Source organism: Brachycentrus maculatus, unplaced genomic scaffold (assembly GCF_059751285.1).
Source record: "Brachycentrus maculatus isolate JH-2025_06_01 unplaced genomic scaffold, ASM5975128v1 h1tg000235l, whole genome shotgun sequence".
NCBI classification, from domain to species: domain Eukaryota; kingdom Metazoa; phylum Arthropoda; class Insecta; order Trichoptera; family Brachycentridae; genus Brachycentrus; species Brachycentrus maculatus.
In genome coordinates this window covers 513,524-534,303 of record NW_028280986.1, presented here as the reverse complement: position 1 = coordinate 534,303, position 20,780 = coordinate 513,524, and the positions used below count along the sequence as shown (strand labels likewise).

The 20,780-nt window shown below is 34.5% G+C and overlaps 1 protein-coding gene across 2 annotated transcripts; it reads left to right on the top strand.

The window, feature by feature from the left end:
* The first annotated feature begins 952 nt into the window (after positions 1-952).
* On the top strand, positions 953-11,395 carry LOC148306610 (uncharacterized). 2 transcript variants are annotated; one of them, XM_088264648.1, is made up of 5 exons: positions 953-1,036; positions 1,463-2,384; positions 3,322-3,412; positions 3,520-10,042; positions 10,150-11,395. In XM_088264648.1, exons 2-5 carry the CDS (start codon positions 1,480-1,482, stop codon positions 10,512-10,514), a joined length of 7,884 nt encoding a protein of 2,627 aa, XP_088120774.1. In that variant the 5' UTR covers positions 953-1,036; positions 1,463-1,479; the 3' UTR covers positions 10,515-11,395. The 2 variants fall into 2 exon arrangements, with proteins under 2 accessions (XP_088120774.1, XP_088120773.1); XM_088264647.1 differs by having other exon boundaries at positions 953-1,120.
* The last annotated feature ends 9,385 nt before the right edge of the window (positions 11,396-20,780 follow it).

Below are 20,780 nucleotides of genomic sequence, written 5' to 3'. Positions count from 1 at the left end.
AATTCCAGAAGCTAAAAAACCCATTCACTTTGCGTTGAGGTTTAGATTCCCCAGGAATAAGTATTTACTAGTATTTTTCCTATTTCAGAATTTCAAATGCATCATCAACCCAAACAAAAACTACGTACTGTTTTTTTAGAAATCGAATAAATTTGTAAAAGGCTTTTTGTTTGATTCGATTCATTTTTTGCACTCCAGGTTAAAACCCCGAACACGTATCTATTTTACAAATTCGGAATATTTTCTTTTCGAAAAAATAAAAGTGCGTAAGAAAATATTGCTTTCAGTTTATTGCGCAATTTTCAATAGATCAATGGGGATTAACATATATTTTATTGTTTTAGTAGATGAAATTAGTTTATTTGCATAAACTCCTTTATAAACCTTTATGTTTTTGGTCGTATTTGTGTCTTTTGGTTTTAGTTCCTTACACATTCATTTAATTATTAAAAAAGTTGAATGTAAAACTAGAGAATCAGTCTTTGAAATCAGAATATTTATGATTTGTATGGTTTTGTTTGTTTTTCGACTGTGACATATATTTTTTAATCAATCAACTCTATAAATTGTATCGCGTGACAGGACGCAGAATTTCATAAAGTTTTAAACATGTGATTTATCCGAAAATTAAAAATGTTTTACAGGATTTCAAATATGTAAAAAAACGTAAAGAACATCTGTATCCTTCTCGGTACCCTTTTTACTGAGTACACGTAAATCGACACACGGGAAGATATAAATGTTTTTTTTTGTGACTATCTTAAAAGTATGAAAAAATGCATTTGGTATTTTGTTTTTTAATGTCAATATAATTTTAAAAACCTTTGTATCTATGCTGATAAAGAGGTGTCCAGACATCTACCAAATTTATTTATAAAAAAATATATTTAAAAAACTGCTAGCAACACCAGAATTTTGTTTTTTTTTCGCTTGTTGGCAAACACATTTGTACAAAAAAAATTGAAATTTTCGGCCTGCGTCTATTGGCATCCATTTTCTATTTGTATCTAAAATTATGTGATGCTTGCAGAATATGGTAATATTATTTAATTTTCATAAAAACTATCGATATTTTCTCAATCATTCGCGTATCATTCGCTTCTACGATATAACTCAATAGGTACGTATACATACGAATAACGGTATATTTTACGAAGATGCTTTTTCACCTCGTAACTGTCATTGACATTGATTTGATGTTTTGCTAATATTTATTGTGTAAAGTTTGCTCGGCGATTCTATAATAATTAAAGCTGTTTTTTGACGCATCGTCGTATTTCACGATCAAAGTTACGCAATTCGTTTGTTTTTTTTTCTTCGGAGGTCACACAAATCGCGTATTTAGGGCATGCCGATCTGTTTACTCCCGAGTGCTAATCCTTAATGCGAGGCGTCCTCATTCTCGCTCCTTTTCTTCGAGCTGTTTCTTATGGCTTTTTCTAATATTGTGGCTTGTTTACAGTGATGTAATTGACCACTATGGCTACTGATAACAAAGAAAAAACATCGCTCGATGACGACGTCATTCGGAGCTCTCTGGAGCCCGACACGAGCGCGTTGGACGCGTCTACCAGCCAAGATGACACCGTTAACTATCAAAGCGCGGATGAAGACAACAGCTCTAAATATTTCTCGATAATCGGCGGGGATTCCACACTGGAAGGCAGTATCGATACGACTCTGGGGAATAAGTCGGACTTGGAAAGTTCTTCAACGGCGGAGAATGACGGAAAACCGCAAGCGTTCGGCGGTCTATCCAATCTGGGGGCGGAATGCGCCAGCAGGTTGCAAATGCACGAGAAGATAGACGCCGCCAACATATTGTCCGGGGGAGTGGATATATTTGACGATAATGAAAATTCCGTCGATGAGCACGAACTTGTGATAGACGACGACGCACATCCGTCCGAGAAGTCCAACGACTGCGCCGACAACGGGGGAGAGGGGTCGCTAGACGCCGCCTCAAACCGTGATCCGGGGCATAATGCCGATGCGGAAACTAATTTCAACAAGCACTTCGAGTTGTTCAAGAAGGTCAGCGACTCGGATGCCGCTGCCGACGCGTGCAAGGACGGGGCTTCCGCGGCCAGCAAGGAAACTACGGTCGGAGAGGAACCCCGAGCCAGTTGCAAGGATATTCCGGAAGTAGGCACTCCGGAAGTTCAGGACGCGGACCTCAAGACGGACAACTACAGCGCCTTGCTGCAGACTAACCTCCCCGAGGGCAGTAGCGAGGTGACCCTCCTGATTGACGATAAGAACGTGGACGCTATCGATATCGGAGAAGGGGTATTCATTTACAAAAATGACGACGGAGAGTTGACAGCCATACAGATTACCATGAATGAAGACGGAAGCAACAACTTCAAGTGCCTCCATGTCGGGTACGCTCTCATTATTATATTCAAATTATGTTTTATCATTTGTTGCTTGACCAAATCTATTAAAGTAATTAATAGTACTTATGGATACAAAATTTTATGCACAATCTGGTCCTAAGTTTTCAAAATGAATTTTATGCTTTGTTTCATTTGAGGACAGCAGTCATATAAACAATGGAATTTCTGTAATAACAATTTTGAAAGCTTGTTAGTTAATTTTAGGATACCATGCCGTTGCGTTTTGATACTTTTAGTTAGTACCGATTTAGTTAAGAGATTTTTTCCTTAACAACAGTTTTTGCAAAAATGGTCCATTTCAAATTTAGTGGACATTGTAAGGGCGAAGACAATAGGTTTTTACAAAATAATGTATTTCTTTTTGCACTAAAAATTTGTTAATTTTGCTTATCTCGAATATAATAACGAATCGCAACTTTAGAAACGCGCACGCAACGTATCCTTCCAGCTCGACCGCCAAAATACACCGGTGTCATTATCGGTATATCGATGGGCGCGCTTTTGGCAAAGTATACCAGAGTCTCTGTCGGCTAGCCATATATTTAACATATCGCCGTGATGACAGCCCCCCGTAAATAGCTTATCTTTACCGATTTAGAATTACTGAACATAAAAATAATAACAAGGTCACGGCTCTTATTTAGATTATTTTGATTTTGAATAAGAAAATAAGTAGTTCCATCTTTTGCTATACTTTTCACCTTATATCAAATGATAGGCATGTGTGGGATGGTTTCTTGCTTATATTATATATTATGCTGTTTAGTATGCAAATAATGTAGACATATTCAATAGTCAATTATAGTAATATTATTGTTCCACAAACATGTGGTTTCATAGACTACGCGGTAATGTGACCAGGACCAGGCTCCGTCTTTTTATAAGAGCCATAATTTATATTATTTTTAAAATTTTATCATAGGAAAAATGAAGATGGCAATCTTGAAGTGTACGAGGAGCAAGTCAACCAAGTTCCTGTTACAAACGAGGAGTTGGAGTCTATGAAAGCGAAGGTAACTTAAAATATAAAGTTAAATTTTATGACAATGTCATACGATTGTTCGACATGATGTAAATGTATATAACATTTACAAAATTTATATTGTTATTTTCTTTACAGGAACTTTCGAAAGATGCCAATATTTTGGAACCTATCAAAGGTGAAGATCAAAAAGATAATTTGGAAACAGTTCCCCTCGTCGAATCTCCCAAATCGGAGAAGACTAATGAAGCTATTGAAATATGTGCCAAAAATACTATTGCGGATGTTGTTAATATAGAATCTGCTTCTGCTCAACCTGAAAATATTCCAAAACTTGATATAGCCAAGGACAATGATGCACCTTCGCCATCTATGTGTGAACAGTTGAGTGATCAGTCAGATAAAATTGCTACTATTGATGCAATTGCACCCGTTTTGAATGATGAATTGTCCAATAAAAATGATGGACAGGAATTGGAGAAATCTTGTGCTGAGGACGATGAAACCAAAGACCTGGAATCTGATCCCCTCATTTCAAATAAAGGTATTTTTGCCGATGTAGCAGACTCTATTTCAGAGGAACCAAATCTGCACCCGGCTGAAAATGAAGTCGAATTAAAAGTTATAGACCAATCCACTGAAGTTGTCACTTCCGAACCTGTTTCCAAAATATTAGATGAATCAGAAACTGGTACAACCTTTGCAGTCCCTGATGAAATTATTTTGTCTGATTCGGAAGCGGACATAGTTATTGATGTCCCGGAAGAAATTTGCAAATCTGAAAATATTCTCCAGCCTTCTTCTGTTTGTGAAAATATTTCATCTGAAAAAAATTGCGAAAGCCAAGACGTTATAATGGAGGAAGTTGTAATCGAAAACGTTAAAGGTCTTTCGACGATTCAAGGTAATTTGGAAAACTTTAACGTTTTAAACGACACCCTAAAACCGATGTCTGACAGTATTCACTTTGATGAGGCACCAGTCTCGGAAAATGTACTAACTGAACCAGATGTTGGAACACAAAAAAATGGACGCTCTGATAATGTCAGTTTAGTGGAAAAACTTAATGATGATACTGAATCTTCGGTTAATACAAAGGACGGCTTAACTTGCAGCAAAGAGACCGCTGATTTGTCTCCACTCATCATCATTCCAATGAATTCTAATGAAATCGAAGGAAAGAATGAAGAAAAAGCTTCGGTAACCAAACAAGTAATTGAACCTCCCGAAATAAATGAAGAACCCAAGATAGTTATTTCAGAAGAATCAAGCGCAAAATCACCTTCCGCATATGAGGATGAGGATTTATTTATTGATGTAGATTCTAGTTCAGCGTTAGATCTTGAGAAAAATAATATTGCAGATAAAGATTCAATTATTTCAAAATCTGAAGATATCCAAGAAAATATTAATCACATTGCACCAAATAAAGCTATAGTATCTCAAGTCAATATTGATATATTGAGTGATAGTTCATCTGATTTGTCAGAAAATTCTCCTATGTGCATTATAGACAAACCGATAGAAACCACTGATTTAGATATAAAATCTCTTTCTAATAATGTGTATAATGAAGCTAGTACGCCCCTCACAACTATCGAGAATAAATATGTTGGTTTTGCGAGCAAAATTCAAAATGAAATTGATTCAAGTGGTAACACGAATATTGCTGTTAATGAATCTGCTCTAGTATCACCACATGCTCTCCAATCGCAAAGTGACGTTATCAAAGCCAACGACAAGGAGATTAATGTTTCCAATTCAAAAGTAGAAAACGTCAGAGTGCCCTCTGATGATGTTTTCAAAAATCATTCCAAGCCGGTAGAGATAAAACACATACCTGAAGATCCATCGGTTAAAGAATGTGCAGAATTGAATTCGGAAACTAAAGCCATCAACAGTTCTTTAGACAGTTCACCCTCAAAACTCCTGGGTTCTCAGTCTAGTTTGGAATCGGAGGATGATTTAGAGGATGATGATTATGTGGACGGTGAGCCGGTTACTGGTGATAGTGGAGTGGAGTGGATTTCTGCGAATACTGCTGACCCGGATAATCCTACTATCGATGCTCTCAATCACCAATCTAAATCTTTGATTATTCCTGAAACACTAGAGTCTACAGCAAAGGACGATAACCTAGCACAATGCGATTCTCTAAACAAAAACAACATTATAAATAAGAAGGATACGTTGGATAATAACAACGAAATTTCCATTGTAGCCATTTCTGATACTGATAAAATTCCAAAAAAAAATCTTACTGAAGTTGACTTTGATAAATTTGTACGGCGTAATTCCGTAACATTTGAGGAGTGTACTTCTACAGAATTTGAAAATGTTTCGGAAACAATAAAAAAGTTGTCAGTCCCCGTAATAGAACAAAAATACGAAGTGAATAAAGGGCATGTTCCTGTTTCTAATTTACCCAAACCAAGTATCAGTTATAAAAGAGACGCAATTACATCAAACATCGGGAAACAACCCGCATCTAACAAACTCGTAAATAAAGAGGCTCATGTTCCTATAGAACAGAAAATAAATAAGAATTCTTTTAACTATCTACCCAGCGCGCACGTATCTCCGGTTAGGAACAAAATGTACACTACCAAAAGTGTATCACCGCTACCTCAGAAACCAATCATTCCACATAAAAGTCCCATTTCTTCCAAAAGTGATGTTAATATTCTAAGCAAGCATACAGAATCTCCCAGCAGGCCGTTTGCCAATATTTCTATGTTGAAGACATACTCTCCTAGTCACAAACACCCCAATACTCCGCCGGGTCAGAAAATCAGTCCAGTAAGTTTGCTGAGTGAAGGGCATAAGCCAATCTTTGCCAAGACAGATTCCCTTCATGGAAACAAGCGAGTGTCGGTGAGTGTCGCGTCGATGACTGATCTTCCAGAATCTAAAGACAAAGTGGCAGAGCCGAAGGCCGAAAAAGCTAGTCCGGATAATATGAGTCTGAAAATTAGTACCGATAGTGAAACTCTGAGTTCTGCCGACGAGTCTCCCAATTCGGAACAACCCGCAACCAAATCTCGTCAGCCTAGGAAACAAGTCTTTACACCTGTCACTAGGTCCGACATGGAAATCATCTTTCCCAACCTTTACAGTAATGCCGAAGAATATAAAAAAGAAAGCGAAGCTAAAGCTCTCAAGTTGAATTCTAAATCGAAAGAACGAGATATCAGATTTAAACAGTTGTCTAAGAAAGAAGCTGCCCGAAATATTTTAGAAAAATCGGTTAAAGTCACAGATAAAAATGGCAGTGTTAAAACCCCCGAGAAAATTGTCACACCAACTTTGTATCCGATCAAATGCGACAGTGTTCCTTCCGATACTTTAGATTCCAAACCTCCCCAATCTCCACAACTCGCCTCAAAACAAATCGAAATAGAAACAGTTCTAGAGATTGTGCCAAAAGAGAATATTAATAATGTGGAAAATGTCGATCTCAACACATCCGTTTCGAGTAGTCCCCTCTCTAGTTCTGCAAAACGAAAACGTGGAAGACCCAAGAAAAATGTATCTGTCATATCAGATATTGAAATATCTATTGACGATAGTCCAAAAAAGAAAGCAATACCTGATATATCTCTCGACTCTCCTCGAAGAGATGACTCTCCCGTGAAAGATCCCTCAAAAGCGGATGAAAGTCCTCGAACAAATTCCATCTCTCCGTTCGGAAAAATTAATGATAGTATCAAGTGTCCCATGTGTTTCAAGACATTCAGAACTGATAATGTTTTATTGAAGCATGCTAAACATTGTAACGGTGTTATCGACACAGAAGCGGTTAAGTTCCCGAAAAAGAGGAAGACTACATTAAATGAGTCGCCTAAGCAAGATTCAAATGATGAAATTCCATTTAAAAAATCAAACATTCAACATGCTGGAAAAGAATCACCAGAGACAATCGTACCATCAACTGTTGATACCAAACTTGTTCCCATTAAGAAAAAGGAAATCTCAAAACCTGACATTGCAATTAGTCAACCTCACAAAGAAATTCTCACGGAATCATCTGTTAATGCTTTAACACTAGAAAAAAATGAAAAGGTTTCAAAAATTGACATCTGTAATGATTCTCTGATTATTTTAGATTCGGTTAAGAAAAGTCAAGTTCTTGATACTATTACTATTGAAGATTCATTTACAAGTGACCCTGTAACACCTGATGCAAAACCCATTAAAGATGCAGTCGAGAACTCTCCCGAAAGTGTCAAAGAGCCCGTGGTAAATAAATATAAAGAAAAACAAAAAACGAAGTCAGAAATATTACCTATGGATACGGAAGAATCGAATCCGATAGAAAAAGACAAATATTTTTCCACTAAAGCTAAAGATAAAAGTTCTGGAGGAGGTAAAAAACAATCTGACAAGCAATTGACAGTTATGGCTTCACCGATGAGTCGCCTTTCTAAATTTTTAAATACCAAAACCATCGATTGCCCTATTGTGTGTGAAATCTGCAATAAGAGCTTCAGGCAAAGAGCTCACTTGGTTGATCATCGACGCAAACACGATGAACCCAGTTCAACTTCGAATAAATCAATTGCGGAAATTGTCAAAAAGCAAGTAGAAAACGTCAACGAAGAAATAGCGGAAAATTCGGTGGAACCGGAAGCCATGTTGAAATGTGAAATTTGCCATAAAGGTTTTCGTAAACTCCACCATCTAGTGGAGCACCGTGAACTTCATATTAATAACGAATCACGGTCCAGAAGGACATCTGTAGCTAGTGTCAAAAGTGAGCCCGAAGCCGGGTTCCGCTGCGATACTTGCGATAAATCATTTAGAAAACTACATCACTTAGTAGAACACAGAGAACTTCACTTAGCCGAAGTGACGGAATCTGCCCCGCTGCCGCCTGTCGTAGAAACCAAACCCGCTGAAGATGCTACCTGTACGGGCTGTGGAAAATCATTTAGGAAACGCCATCATATGGTGGAACACAGGGACATCCATTGTTCTCCGTCTAAAAAGGGAAAAACAGAAGATAATCTTTCCAACGAGAACATACGATTATCAGTGGCCAGTTCCACAAGTGAAGATGGAAACAATTGTGGAATTTGTGGTAAATCCTATAGGAAGCTGCATCACATGGTCGAACATCGAGAAAGTCACACAGAAGTCAGGGAGGAAAAAAATAAAAACTTACCGGAGCTATTGAACACGAAAGATATCATTCACGAATGCTCCAGGTGCTATATGGTATTCCCGAATGAAAATTCTCTCAATAAACACGTGACAATTTGTCTTCGAAAAAAACGGTTGAATAAATCTAAATCAGCCCCGATGGGAATTCCAGAAACCGCAGAGAAGGCTGATCCCTCCCATTCTCCGAGCAAACTAGCTGTCAACTCCCTCGAGGAATGTGTGTCAGAATTAATTGTTCGAGTTTCGGACGATGAGCCTGATAAATTTATATCTGTTGGAAATAAAGAAACTAACACATTAGTCAATTTGCCAACTAAAGAAGAACCTGCAAAAGTTCACATTGTTAGTCAACCTTCCGAACCTAAAGTTGTGACTACTGAACAAACTGAGTCGGTACAAACCGACTCGACGCAATTAAAAAGACCCGGTAGAAGGTCACTCTTCTCTAATGATGATATGGGGTCGAGCGCTCAAACAACTAGAACTAAAAGAAAATCAGTTTCTTCCGAAACATCTCAGAGCTCTAAAGGGATAATGGGGATCAAAAAAACGTTTGCAGACATACGAAAACCTCTAAGAAAATCTTTGATTACCCGAAGTGTAGAGTCCGCGAAGGCGGAGGAAAAGAAAACCATTTCTTCTAGAACAGTGTCCTCGAGTCTTAGAAAGTCCACCGCTTCTACTGATTCGGTTATTTCACGGACATCTAGTAGAAGATCAACCATTTCTTCAATTTCTACCGATTCTAAAAATGCTATACCTCTGCGGAAGGCCATAATACCCAAAGATTCTAATGCTTCAAAATTAAAAATCCCACTCAGGAAATCTTCAGCGCCCGATGCTTTAACTAATTCTAAGAATATAACGGCGGACAAAAATATAACAAACAGTAAACCCGAAACTAATAAATCGTTGCCGAAAGTAACTCACAGGAAGTCATCTGTTAGCTCTGAATCTAAAAAAGGTGACCAGTCCAAGTACGTGCTTAATGAGGAAACGGACTTGAAATATAAGATTAATCCTGATTTCAATAAGACGAGCAGAAGATTATCGCAGCCAATCGAATCTAAGGTGGTTACCAGCAGTGGCGCGAAGCTCAAGAGTAGGAATAGCGAGTCCGCTCTGTCTGGTCTGAAGCTTCCCACTGCCAAGATGCTGAAAACCATTACCGAAGAGGATTATACGATTAGGTATTCTTTCCCCAAAAGTCCCAAAGTCAAATCTAGGGACATTCAACCGTCGCCATCGACATCTATAAATACCAAAAAAGTTATTGCGCTAAAAACTGATCACATACCAAAGACAGATAAAAATGTTAAGAAAATCAAAAAAGTTATTTCCTCCTCACTTGTGACACATAAAAGGAAATCATTAGGCGGACGTAATTCGATAGATGGAAAGAAATTGCCCGGGATTACGAAAAAACTTCAATTGAGATGCTGCGGTCAAGTTTTCAATTCTCAAGCTAATCTATCTGTACATCGGAAAACACACAAAGGTAAGCGTTATATTTGAGAATCGCTGGTTTTTTACGTGATCATTAAATAAAAAACTACATTATTATTTATATATATTTTAATTTTTGTTTGTTTGTTTGTTTAAAAGCCGTGAAGCAAGTGCACAAATGCGACTGCGGCAAGGGTTTCGACACCGAGGGTCTACTCAAGAGGCATATAGACACGGAACACACCCCGCCCAAGTCCTACAAGTGTAGCGACTGCGGCGCCTCCGTGCGGACCGCGTCACAGTTCGCTAAGCACAGACGCGACCACGGGACAGAAACAGAGAAACAGACCAAGCCGCGACTGGCCGCTAACTCTTCCAAGCCGGTACCCGGTAAGAAGACCTCGGCCGCAGCGCAGCCTTCCCCAGCAACCACCGGGAAAAAGGGAGTCAAGCGAAAAATTGCTCACGGAGGAGTTCCGCTTTCCGACAAGATGCGCAAAGCCATGGCCGGTGTCAAATTTTAAAACTAAAAACTAGATTTGTATGTAAATATTATATTTGTTACAGATTGATGGCCTTGTTTTAAGAAATAACACGAGAATTTGAATTCCAAATACACTAATGAATACAGATTAAACATTATTGTACATAGATAAAATACATATATTTTTTCATTATAGTTGTTAATTTTCTATTCTCGTACATGTAATGAGGTGGATCCTACGACGGTTACTTCTTACTATGTTATAATGTAATTCTTTATCTCATTATAAGTAAGTTTTTTTTAAAAATGATAAATCAAAACTGAAAATATTTTTCTATCCATCGGAGCTGATTTCTTCAAGCTCGCATAATTTTTGTCAGTTTAATTTTCTATATTAAGTAACTCTTAATGTTGTGTTTTCTATTAATATAATTTAGTTAACTTATCTCTCAAAAAATGCTTCTTTCAAATTGCCCTGTCGATTCTATTCTATCTTTCTTGCAGTGGAACAGTGGTGTAATTAATGTATGTTCTTCATTCCCTTATCTGCACCTTACAGTGCGTAGGGTCGTGTTATTACACTTGTTATTATTGAAATCAAATACATAAGATAGGTAAAATGTTCATATCGATGTTTAGTGTGACTTTATATTCGTAATAATGATTTATGTCAATCATTGTTATTTATATTTACAGAATATCAGTTGCGAGATACACTTATTTTAAAATTTCGCTATTGAAAAAATTGATAACTTGTTAAATAAATTAGGAGTAAATATTACTTTTTTTGTTTCCTTGTTTATTTTTGTCAGTTGATTAATCTTTATTTTGATTGCGACACTAGTTAATATAGTGACAAATTAAATGTGTGTAATTATTATAACGTGTATCGTAAAAATAAATATATTTTAAGATCTGGTTTCGTAATAATTTTTTTCTCAATATTTCATGAAACTTGATTATCTGTGGTTGTCCGAAAAAACAAGTACAAATGTGTAGGTTCTGAGATTGATTTTGATCTCTTTTATTACGGATGCTATTAAAATTGGGAAATCAATATTCAAAATTATCTTCCATTATCTAATTTAATGACAGCAAGTTAGAGCTGTATTTAATATGGTAAACACATTATGTTTTGCTGCGTATTTTCTTCGCAGTGCATAATACTGAAGTGCCAACATTTTTATTCTTCAATAAAGGTCTGGGACCCCTTATCTTTCTCGAGTGACCTCTGTATTTATTTGTTTAATTTTCTTGTAGGATAACTGATATCGAGCTAATCATAGAATTAATTTAAAATGAAGGCATTTATATAACAATTTGATTTTTGCATATTTTAAAAATATCGCTTGAAATTAAATCCTTCTCAATCTTTTTGTTTATAAGTGTGCAATTTATTGTTTTATTAGATGGGATGATAATCTTTTAGAATCATTTGTATAAACTTGGGTCTTCACTTTTGGAAATCTGAATGCATCACTGGCGCATGCATTTTGGATATACAATCAACTTTTAATGTAGCCAAATGCATTTAGATTTGTATTCATTTAAATTATCCAGTAACATGCTTAAAATCATAAATATTTTTTTTATTTGTTTTTTATTGAAGCAATGTTACGTGTTCTTGTGAGAATCATAAAATCATCTCTTATAAAAGTTGCTCACACTCTGATTTTTGAGTATATGTTGCCAGTAGGTGTATTCGCTGTGCATTTTCTTGTAATGATAAACAAAATTTGTATGAGAGTACAGATACTAAAATAGTAAAATGTTACTACTATACTTAGTTCAATGAGAGCTCTTAGTTCAAATCATACAAAGGAGTTATGTTTGTGTTGAAATCATTCTAGCCATTTTTTATTTTTTAATGTTACGAATTAGTTATGATTTATAGCTTTTTCCTCGTGTATATGACTCGCATACTATTTTTCGGAAATGAGAATATTTTTCGTGTCTAAATCAAAAACCTTCATATTCTTAATAATAAATTATTGTTTATTATCATTTTTTATAAAGGCTATTTTAAATGATTATTATCTTTATCAGTAAAATTGGTTTAGTTTTAAGTTTTCTTTTGATATAAATTAAAGCATAGTATGTTGATTAAAGAGTTATTTGCAGAATAATTTTTGTATTTTTGACTGTTTAAGAAATAATATCCTTCTACATACATATTTTAATTTTATATTCAGGGTTCATTGTTTTATACTCTAAAGCTAAAGGATAAAAATGACTGTTTTAATAAAATATTTAATAAAACTCTTCTTTATTTGCTTATGCTTTTGACTCCCTCAACTTATTGCAGAATAGTGAAATTTTAAATAACTACATTGGTATCTTTTGTTTTTGTGTAGTGTATGGAGTCCGCGAACTGTCTCCGGGCTCTTCCATTGGCTGCCAGCTCCTTTTATAGTTCAGACAAGAATTTCCTAGGATTTAGGAAGTATGTGAAGAATATTGCCTTGCAGTCTCCTTTTCTTAGTGACAGATCCACGGGTTGCCGCATGCATCACCTTGTTTCCCTGTTTCTCATAGACAAATGTGTTTACATATTTACTGAAAACAATTATTCGTTTTATTATAGGTAAGTCTTTATATATCGGAAATAGATATATTTAAAAGAAAAGCTTGCAGTTCTGCAACAACAATGTTATTTTTCTACTATGCAGTATATTCTTTGTGAATGCATAATCGGCAATTGTTTTGATTTATCTAAATTTGAGATTTTATGTCAGCAGATTTATTTATTATTTACGAGAATATGGAATTCAGGGCTAACGAACGGTCATAGGCTGGTTAAGTGATCACTTTACTTATGGGCTTACCTAGTTCAAGTGATCATTTCTTACACATTAACATTCACCATTCTGATCATGATTGATAACCACACTACTAGAACTTCGATATTCGGGTAGAAACTTCATAGGCGATATCTATGGTAGAAATTAGTCAATTAGCAGAAACCTTTAATATGCTTATGGGATTCTTTTAAATTATTTCACTTACTGGGAAACGTCTGACAGCATATTTTCAGTTTTTTATACCAATTACAGTATCTTGTATTTCCTAAATGAACCTTCACCTATGTTGAGATATAATGCAATAAGGATAATACTATTTTGTTTCAATAAATGTACTCAAAATGCGGTCACGGGAGTGTCTGAACTTTTTTCCTAATGATAAATATTTATTTTGCATGCCTAAAATAGAACCATCCTGCTAACTTAATAATTTCGACCATAGATGTCGTCTACGAAGTATTTTTTCCGAATTGTGGTCCCGTGGTTAGTGTCGCGGACTTTTAAGTCAGAGTTTCTCGGTTCGAATCCACTCTACCACAATTTGATACCTATTTCTAATAATGAGCCGCTTAGGCTCACATAAATAGTATGAAATTTAAATATTTGTGTAAATAATAAAAACACAAATATTTATCTTAAAAATAAATTAATAATTAAAATACATTTCCGAATGTGTTGTCAATTTTCCGAAATTTAGTAATGCGATCGTCAATCATGAGTAAAATGATTAATATGTCTTTGAAATAAGTGGTTTTAATTCGGTTTTCGGGTTCGATCACTTACGGCCCAGTATACGATAATTCGAAACTCAATGAAACCTACGTAACATTTGCTGTAATTGAATTTTTCCCGTTTTTGTATTGTAAGTTTTTTTTTCAATAAATATATGGTTTTGAAAAGAAAAGAGTTATTGAAAGGTAAGGAGTTAAAAATTAAATTAAAAAAATCAAAATCCAACATACATTAAAAAAAAAAATTGCACACGAAAACACGTTTGAACCTTAGCGCGGCCGTTCGCGTTCTGAATTTGAAAATTTGCAACAGTTCGCAAATTTGGTTGCGTAATGTGTACCTATGTCTAGCTCCAAATATATTTGGCAATTTGACATTAAAAGCATAAACCGGAAAAACATAAACTGAGAAAAAGTAACGAATACCAAATCATTCGGGTAACCGAAAAAGTAACGGTTACCCATTAGTCTCATCTCTAAATGCGTAGGATTCAGCAAAACTAACAAACAAAAAAATAGTCAGGCTGTCATATTTATAAGGAATATCGTTGTCGCAATAAATATTTACATACCCAAATATCAACAGCTATAGAAATTATAAGCAATTGAATAATTTACATTTTAATAACATTTTGAACTAAGCAGGAGTTGTTTTATAAATCAAATTATTCGCCTAAATTTCGCCAGATAAAGTGATCACTAAAGCCGCTTGTGCACTACACGGTATTTACCGTCCGGCAGTCCGGTATTGAAAAATGAAAGCGACTACGACAGTTTAGCGTGATCGAATTTACGCGCAACGTGTTCAAGCACCGATCCGAAGAAAGTTTGTTTTTATATTTGCCATGTATTAGTTTTGTTTATTTAAATAAATCTTTTTCGTAACTTTATTATTTGTGTTCCAGTCTTGTTAACCTTAATCCCATGTCCCAAAATGAGAAATAGAAATTACTCATCGGGAATATTATATATATGACTTATGTGTGTAATATGTTTTGAAAAAATAATAAATAAATAAAGATGGACAAAAGCACAAGCCAATCCGAGCCAATCATCCGTTTTATATGCTAACTGACGTGCCGGACGGTAAAATTCCGTGTAGTGCACAAACGCCCTTACTTCACTAGTTTTGTAGGCAAAGGGTCGTCTTGTCTGTTATGCAGACTGCCATCGCTCAGGCGTGTTCTCAAACGCTACGAGTTGTTATATTTACTGTACATTTAACGATAGTAATAAATTATTTGCATTGCTATAAAATGTATTTTACGATTTGGTTTACATCAACACTGGGATTCACAAGTTTAATAGATCCTATTAAATTATTATTGTCAACCCAAAACGACATTATAATTTACTATGTTGAAATATTTTGATTTATTTTGTTTTTTTTTCAAAGGCCACCCGCATCCTCATTAAAATAATATATATATTGTAAAAGAATAAGTACTTCAGACAGATATATATATGGCTTAAATAATGCATATTTTCTAAATTTTCACGACAGTCGTTACATCTCTGCAATTTAAATTTAAATATAACTTAAATAAAGCGAGCCGATTAAAAAATAATAAAAAAAAACTCTAATACTTTCGAGGCAAATTGGCAAAAGAACGCAAACAACCGCACAAAAGTTAATATCTGGTGGACCAATGAGATGCTGCTCCCTACGGAAATACTTATATCGTCTGCGAAGATTGTCGTCTTGGTGTCATCTCTGTTTGCGACACTACGTACAAATTTCTTAGACGAGTCTCGTTTGCAGTTTTTGTATAGTTATAAAGAAAAGCGACTTTTTACTCTGCGTCGTATTTTTTATTACTGATAAGCGAGGAATGTCTGAAGACTCATGTTTTCAATAAATCTGAAAGAATATTGGAAATGTTTGAACAAGTGTATTTTCGCTATCGATACAATGGGAGAGGATTGCATGTGGTGTGATATAACATAAAGTAGTTTATGTAAATCGATTAAAGTTTGCACGCTTAATTATTGCATTATCTGTGAGTGAGTCGAGCGAGAGATATCATCACGTTGTTTTTATTACGCCAGTCATTAGCGATTTTATCGAATTACTTTGAAATTTCTCCCCCCCCCCCCAGAGTCATGCTGTGAGTCTCGCGATCAAACGATTGATGCCTATTTTACCACCCAAAAAAAATCTCCATTAATTTTCGAAAAAGCAGTTATGCCTCTAAAGTCATTCATTTTCGTCATCATCCTTATCCCATACTTATTTCATTCTTTTTAACCATAGATTACTAATCTATCCCACGAGTGACGTTGTTACTAAACGTTCATAAATTTTTCAATCATTCAAACCCTTATCCGCACCCCAATGGTGCATAGGGCACTGCATAATATAAACGCAGTGTTATTTTGATCGTTAACACATAAAGGAAAGGTGATTAGCCCTCCGCGTCAGGTACCAGCCCAGGGTATTATTGAATAAATATAAGAGTGAAAAAATTACTTATATTTATTTGACCCTGAGAATCAAACCCGGAGATCCGGAACGGTAGCCGAGCGTGCTGACCATTACACTACGGAGGTGGACAAATAAAAAATACGAGTTAGAAATAAAACGGAAATAAATAACATAGGTAATGAAAAACTTTTATTATTTTAGAAGTAACATTCTTTGTGTTTAAGACATCACGTAATAAAAAAAATAAAGGTACATTAGGAAGTGTAAAGCATTGTCGTCGTAATTTTTACGATGATTTAGTGTTCTACGGTAAATCAAAGAATATGGAGCGCAGGGCTCGGTGTTCTGTACACCATATAGGAGTGAGGGATACGTTTTATACTGGTAATAGCACCATACAAAGTAAAAATTTCAATATAAACAAATGTATGCATATAAAAATAGTAGATCAATAGTAACAACACCATTAACAAATATTTACAGGTAAGTAATTTGGAAGCGATTTGGAAGCTACATTGAACAAATATAATACAATCGTTTTTAAAGTTTAAAAATATAAAACAATGAATTGAAAATAAATATCAAGCCACTTATTGAACTTTTACTATGAAACAGATCTTTTTGGGTAAAACCTGAATGTTTTTTCTCCATTTGAAAAATATTTAGTATATTTAAAAAATTATAACTTTTATTCAAAATGCAAAAACAACACTTTCTGCCTGTAGCGGGCAAATATTAAGTTAAAAATGTATATAGTACATTTTCTGGACATCCCGAAAGCATGCACAACTGAAAATTGACGATTTTTTTTAAATATATGACGTTGTTAAAGGAGTGAGCAATACGTTAGATTACTTAAATAGGTAGGTAGGTCCTTATGCGTCTCGTACCTACAAATATAAGTTGCACATTTCATTCGATAAAATTCATCGAGATCTATTTACGTATATCGAAGCAAGAATCCAATATCTGATTGTGTTTTTAATAATAAACAATTAATATTATTTATAACTTGGTTGATGTACAGTCCAGATAAAAGAATTTTCAATTATGCAATTAATTTTCATACCATATACAGATTACATATGTCTGATTTGATCCTTGTTTATTTATTTTGATTTTGATTGATTATATAAAAAAATACACACACACACACACACACATATATATATATATATATATATATATATATATATATATATATATATATATATATATATATATATATATATATATATATATATATATAAATATATATATATATATATATATATATATATATATATATATATATATATATATATATATATATATATATATATATATATATATATATATATATATATATATATATATATATATATATACTCGTACAATATATACACCATATCCATATCTAAACATATCCATTCTGTATGCAAAGGTATTATAAAAATGTTTATTAAATATAATATGCGGCAATAAAATAAATAATTATATGCAAGCTACGCAGTTTAAAAGTAATAAGGATGTTCTTTCGCTATTAATACAAAAAATCCAGTTAGATTCCATCAACTACACGATATATATTTTAGCGAGCGCCAAAGTGACATGAATACTCTTACAATTGAACGTCAAACAGACCGATATAAAAATATGATTTAAACTAATTGACTCTCAGCTGTTCGCAAACTCTCGTGACACACCCATTTAAATAAAATAAAATGATTTATAAAACTTCAAAGGCTGCCACGGGGTAGTCTTGGAAAAGGTGAGAATTTAGTGATTATGTAAAACAAGTATTTTTATTTATTTAAACTTTATGTACAGAAAATAAATAAGTACATTGGCGGGCTTATTGCCAAAAAGCAATATCTTGCTATCAACCAAAAACAGACTAGTGATATTGATCAAAACGTTTGATACCATATATAGCTGTTTGCAATCAGAGGGTAGATAGTACTTGAACATTTAAAAAAAAACGTAAGTTACAAATTAACCTTTCAATTTTTTTTTACAAAAGATGATAATAAGGAAGGCAAAGGAAAAAGGGAGTTTAGGGAAGGAGGCAGAGTGAAAAACTAAAGGAGGAGGTTTCATGGACAGTTAGGATTCTAATGATAAAAAGTAATATCTCGGACGTTTCTTAAAAATTATGAGAGAAGGTTATTAGAGAAGATTTTTCTTAAAGAAATTACACAAATTCGTTCAGTCAAAAAGGTAGTGTTTCACGATAATAGCGCTATATAAACTATTATAGTGGTAATAGAAGCAGAGGAAGACCGAAGAAAACTTGGCATAAGTATTTCAAATACTTGTAAGGTCAGGAATCGGAATAATCGGAGGGTGTATATGAGGAGATGCATGAATGTGGAAGAGACGAAAATTGTTGTCAAAGACAGAATGGTGTGAAGTTCTGTTTTCTCTGCCTACCCCTGCGGCGTGATGGTTATTAAGTCATATATATATTTTATATATTAGTTGTATTTAGCCCACCTCCGTGGTGTAATGTTTAGCGTGTTTAGCTACCGTGCTGGAGGTCCCGGGTTCGATTTTCAGGGGAGGTGAAAATAAATACTACTGATTTTACACTCTACTATTTATTTATTATTACCCTGGACTGGTCCCTGAAACGCAGGAGTGATCACTTTGCCTTTATGTAAGTCATGATTAAGATAACACTGCGTCAATATGATGCAGTGCCCTATACACCATTGCGTATAAGGGTTAGAATAGATCAATTTACAGTGTGAAGAACATAGAAAGAATGACATGTTTTACGTTGAGGTAATTTGATTTAGGATAGTAATTTATTTCGCAAGTGTTGAGGGAACAATGATGAACTATTTTGTATCTAAAATTGGAGTATTTTTATCGGAAAAATGTTTACGTTAGTGAAGAACCTCAGGGTAATGGACATTACTGCTATATGGGAAAGAAAATAGTCAACGATGAGTTGGTAGGAAAAGGTTGTAACTTGGAATAACTGTGATATTTATAATGTTATACCCAGGGCTTTTATCAGTGTTACGCGGTGGAACAGCATTCGGCACCTTTTTTCACGGATATACTCATATTTTTTTAAATTTTCACAATCAATTTGACGAAACAATGATTGTGTTTACCTAATAACAAATTTTATTTATACAATTCGTCTAAATGTAAAAATATGGTACTGTAATGAATACTTAAATGATATTTGAATATTTTTTTAGTGAGTTCCGGGACCTTTTCCGGAGTTTATAAAAGCGTTTGTGCACTACACAGAATTACACGGAATTTCACCGTCCGGCACGTCAGTTAGCGTTTTAAAACAATTATTGGCTTGTGCTTTTGACCATCTTTCTTCGGATCAGTGTTCTTGATCGGTGCGTGAACATGTTCCGCGTAAATTCGATCACGCTAAACCGTCGTGGTCGCTTTTATTTTTCAAAACCGGACTGCCGGACGGTAAAATTCCGTGTAGTGCACAAACGCCCTAAGAGTTCCGGGATCTTTTTTATGGCTAAGTAATAGCTAATATTATTTCTCAAACACACTTAGATAAGTATTGTTCTATGAAACGTCTCGTGAATATATGTACATTGGCGAGCCTATTACTATCAAGCAATATCTTCCAACCAACAAACAACAGACGCGTGAATATAATTCTAAGATTAAAATCTATTAATAGTACACCAATCAAATCTTCTCTGCCTCCGTAGTGTAATAATCTATTGGCTATTGTGCTTAACGTTTTGGGTTCGATTCCCTGAGGGGTTCAAATAAATGCCAGTGATTTTTCCACTCTAATATTTATTTAGTATTACCTTGAACTGGTACCTGAAGCGAGGGGTAAAGACGAAAATTAACATTAGGGATATTTCGATCATATTTAATAATAATATTACCTTTGTTTATTAATTTAAAAGTATAAGTTTGTTTTTTCTTCCTGTACGTAGGAGTAATGATTGCCTTTAAGTATTTATGAACAACATAACACTGTTTCTATAAGATACAGTGCCCTATGCATCACAAATAGTGGGCAAGGGTTAGAAAAAAATTGTAAACTGCTGATTCATACACGATAATAAAAAGTAAATTAAAATAAATGGTTTGTTTGAAAACTTTTGCGAATTCTGGCTTTGAGAAACGCTGGCTTACATTTTACTATAAAAAATATGGGTCGTTAATTTTTTGTGACTTTTTTATGATTTGACAAGTTTGAAAATAAGATAAAATCATGTTGCGGAGGTATCTAATTAATATTTTTATATCTTGATATTCGTAAATGCACCTACCTACATAATACGTATGCTTTTTTGAAATAATATAATATATTATTCACGCTTATTAATATATTAGAGACGTCTTCATATTATGTAACAGGC

What these genes read in the sequence shown, in the direction of transcription:
- LOC148306610 (XM_088264648.1), top strand. Translation starts at nt 1,480, where the DNA reads ATGGCTACTGATAACAAAGAAAAAACATCGCTCGATGACGACGTCATT. An exon ending in TTCAAGTGCCTCCATGTCGG is followed by an intron (nt 2,385 to 3,321) that starts GTACGCTCTCAT and finishes ATTTTATCATAG; the next exon opens with GAAAAATGAAGATGGCAATC. An exon ending in TGGAGTCTATGAAAGCGAAG is followed by an intron (nt 3,413 to 3,519) that starts GTAACTTAAAAT and finishes TTTTCTTTACAG; the next exon opens with GAACTTTCGAAAGATGCCAA.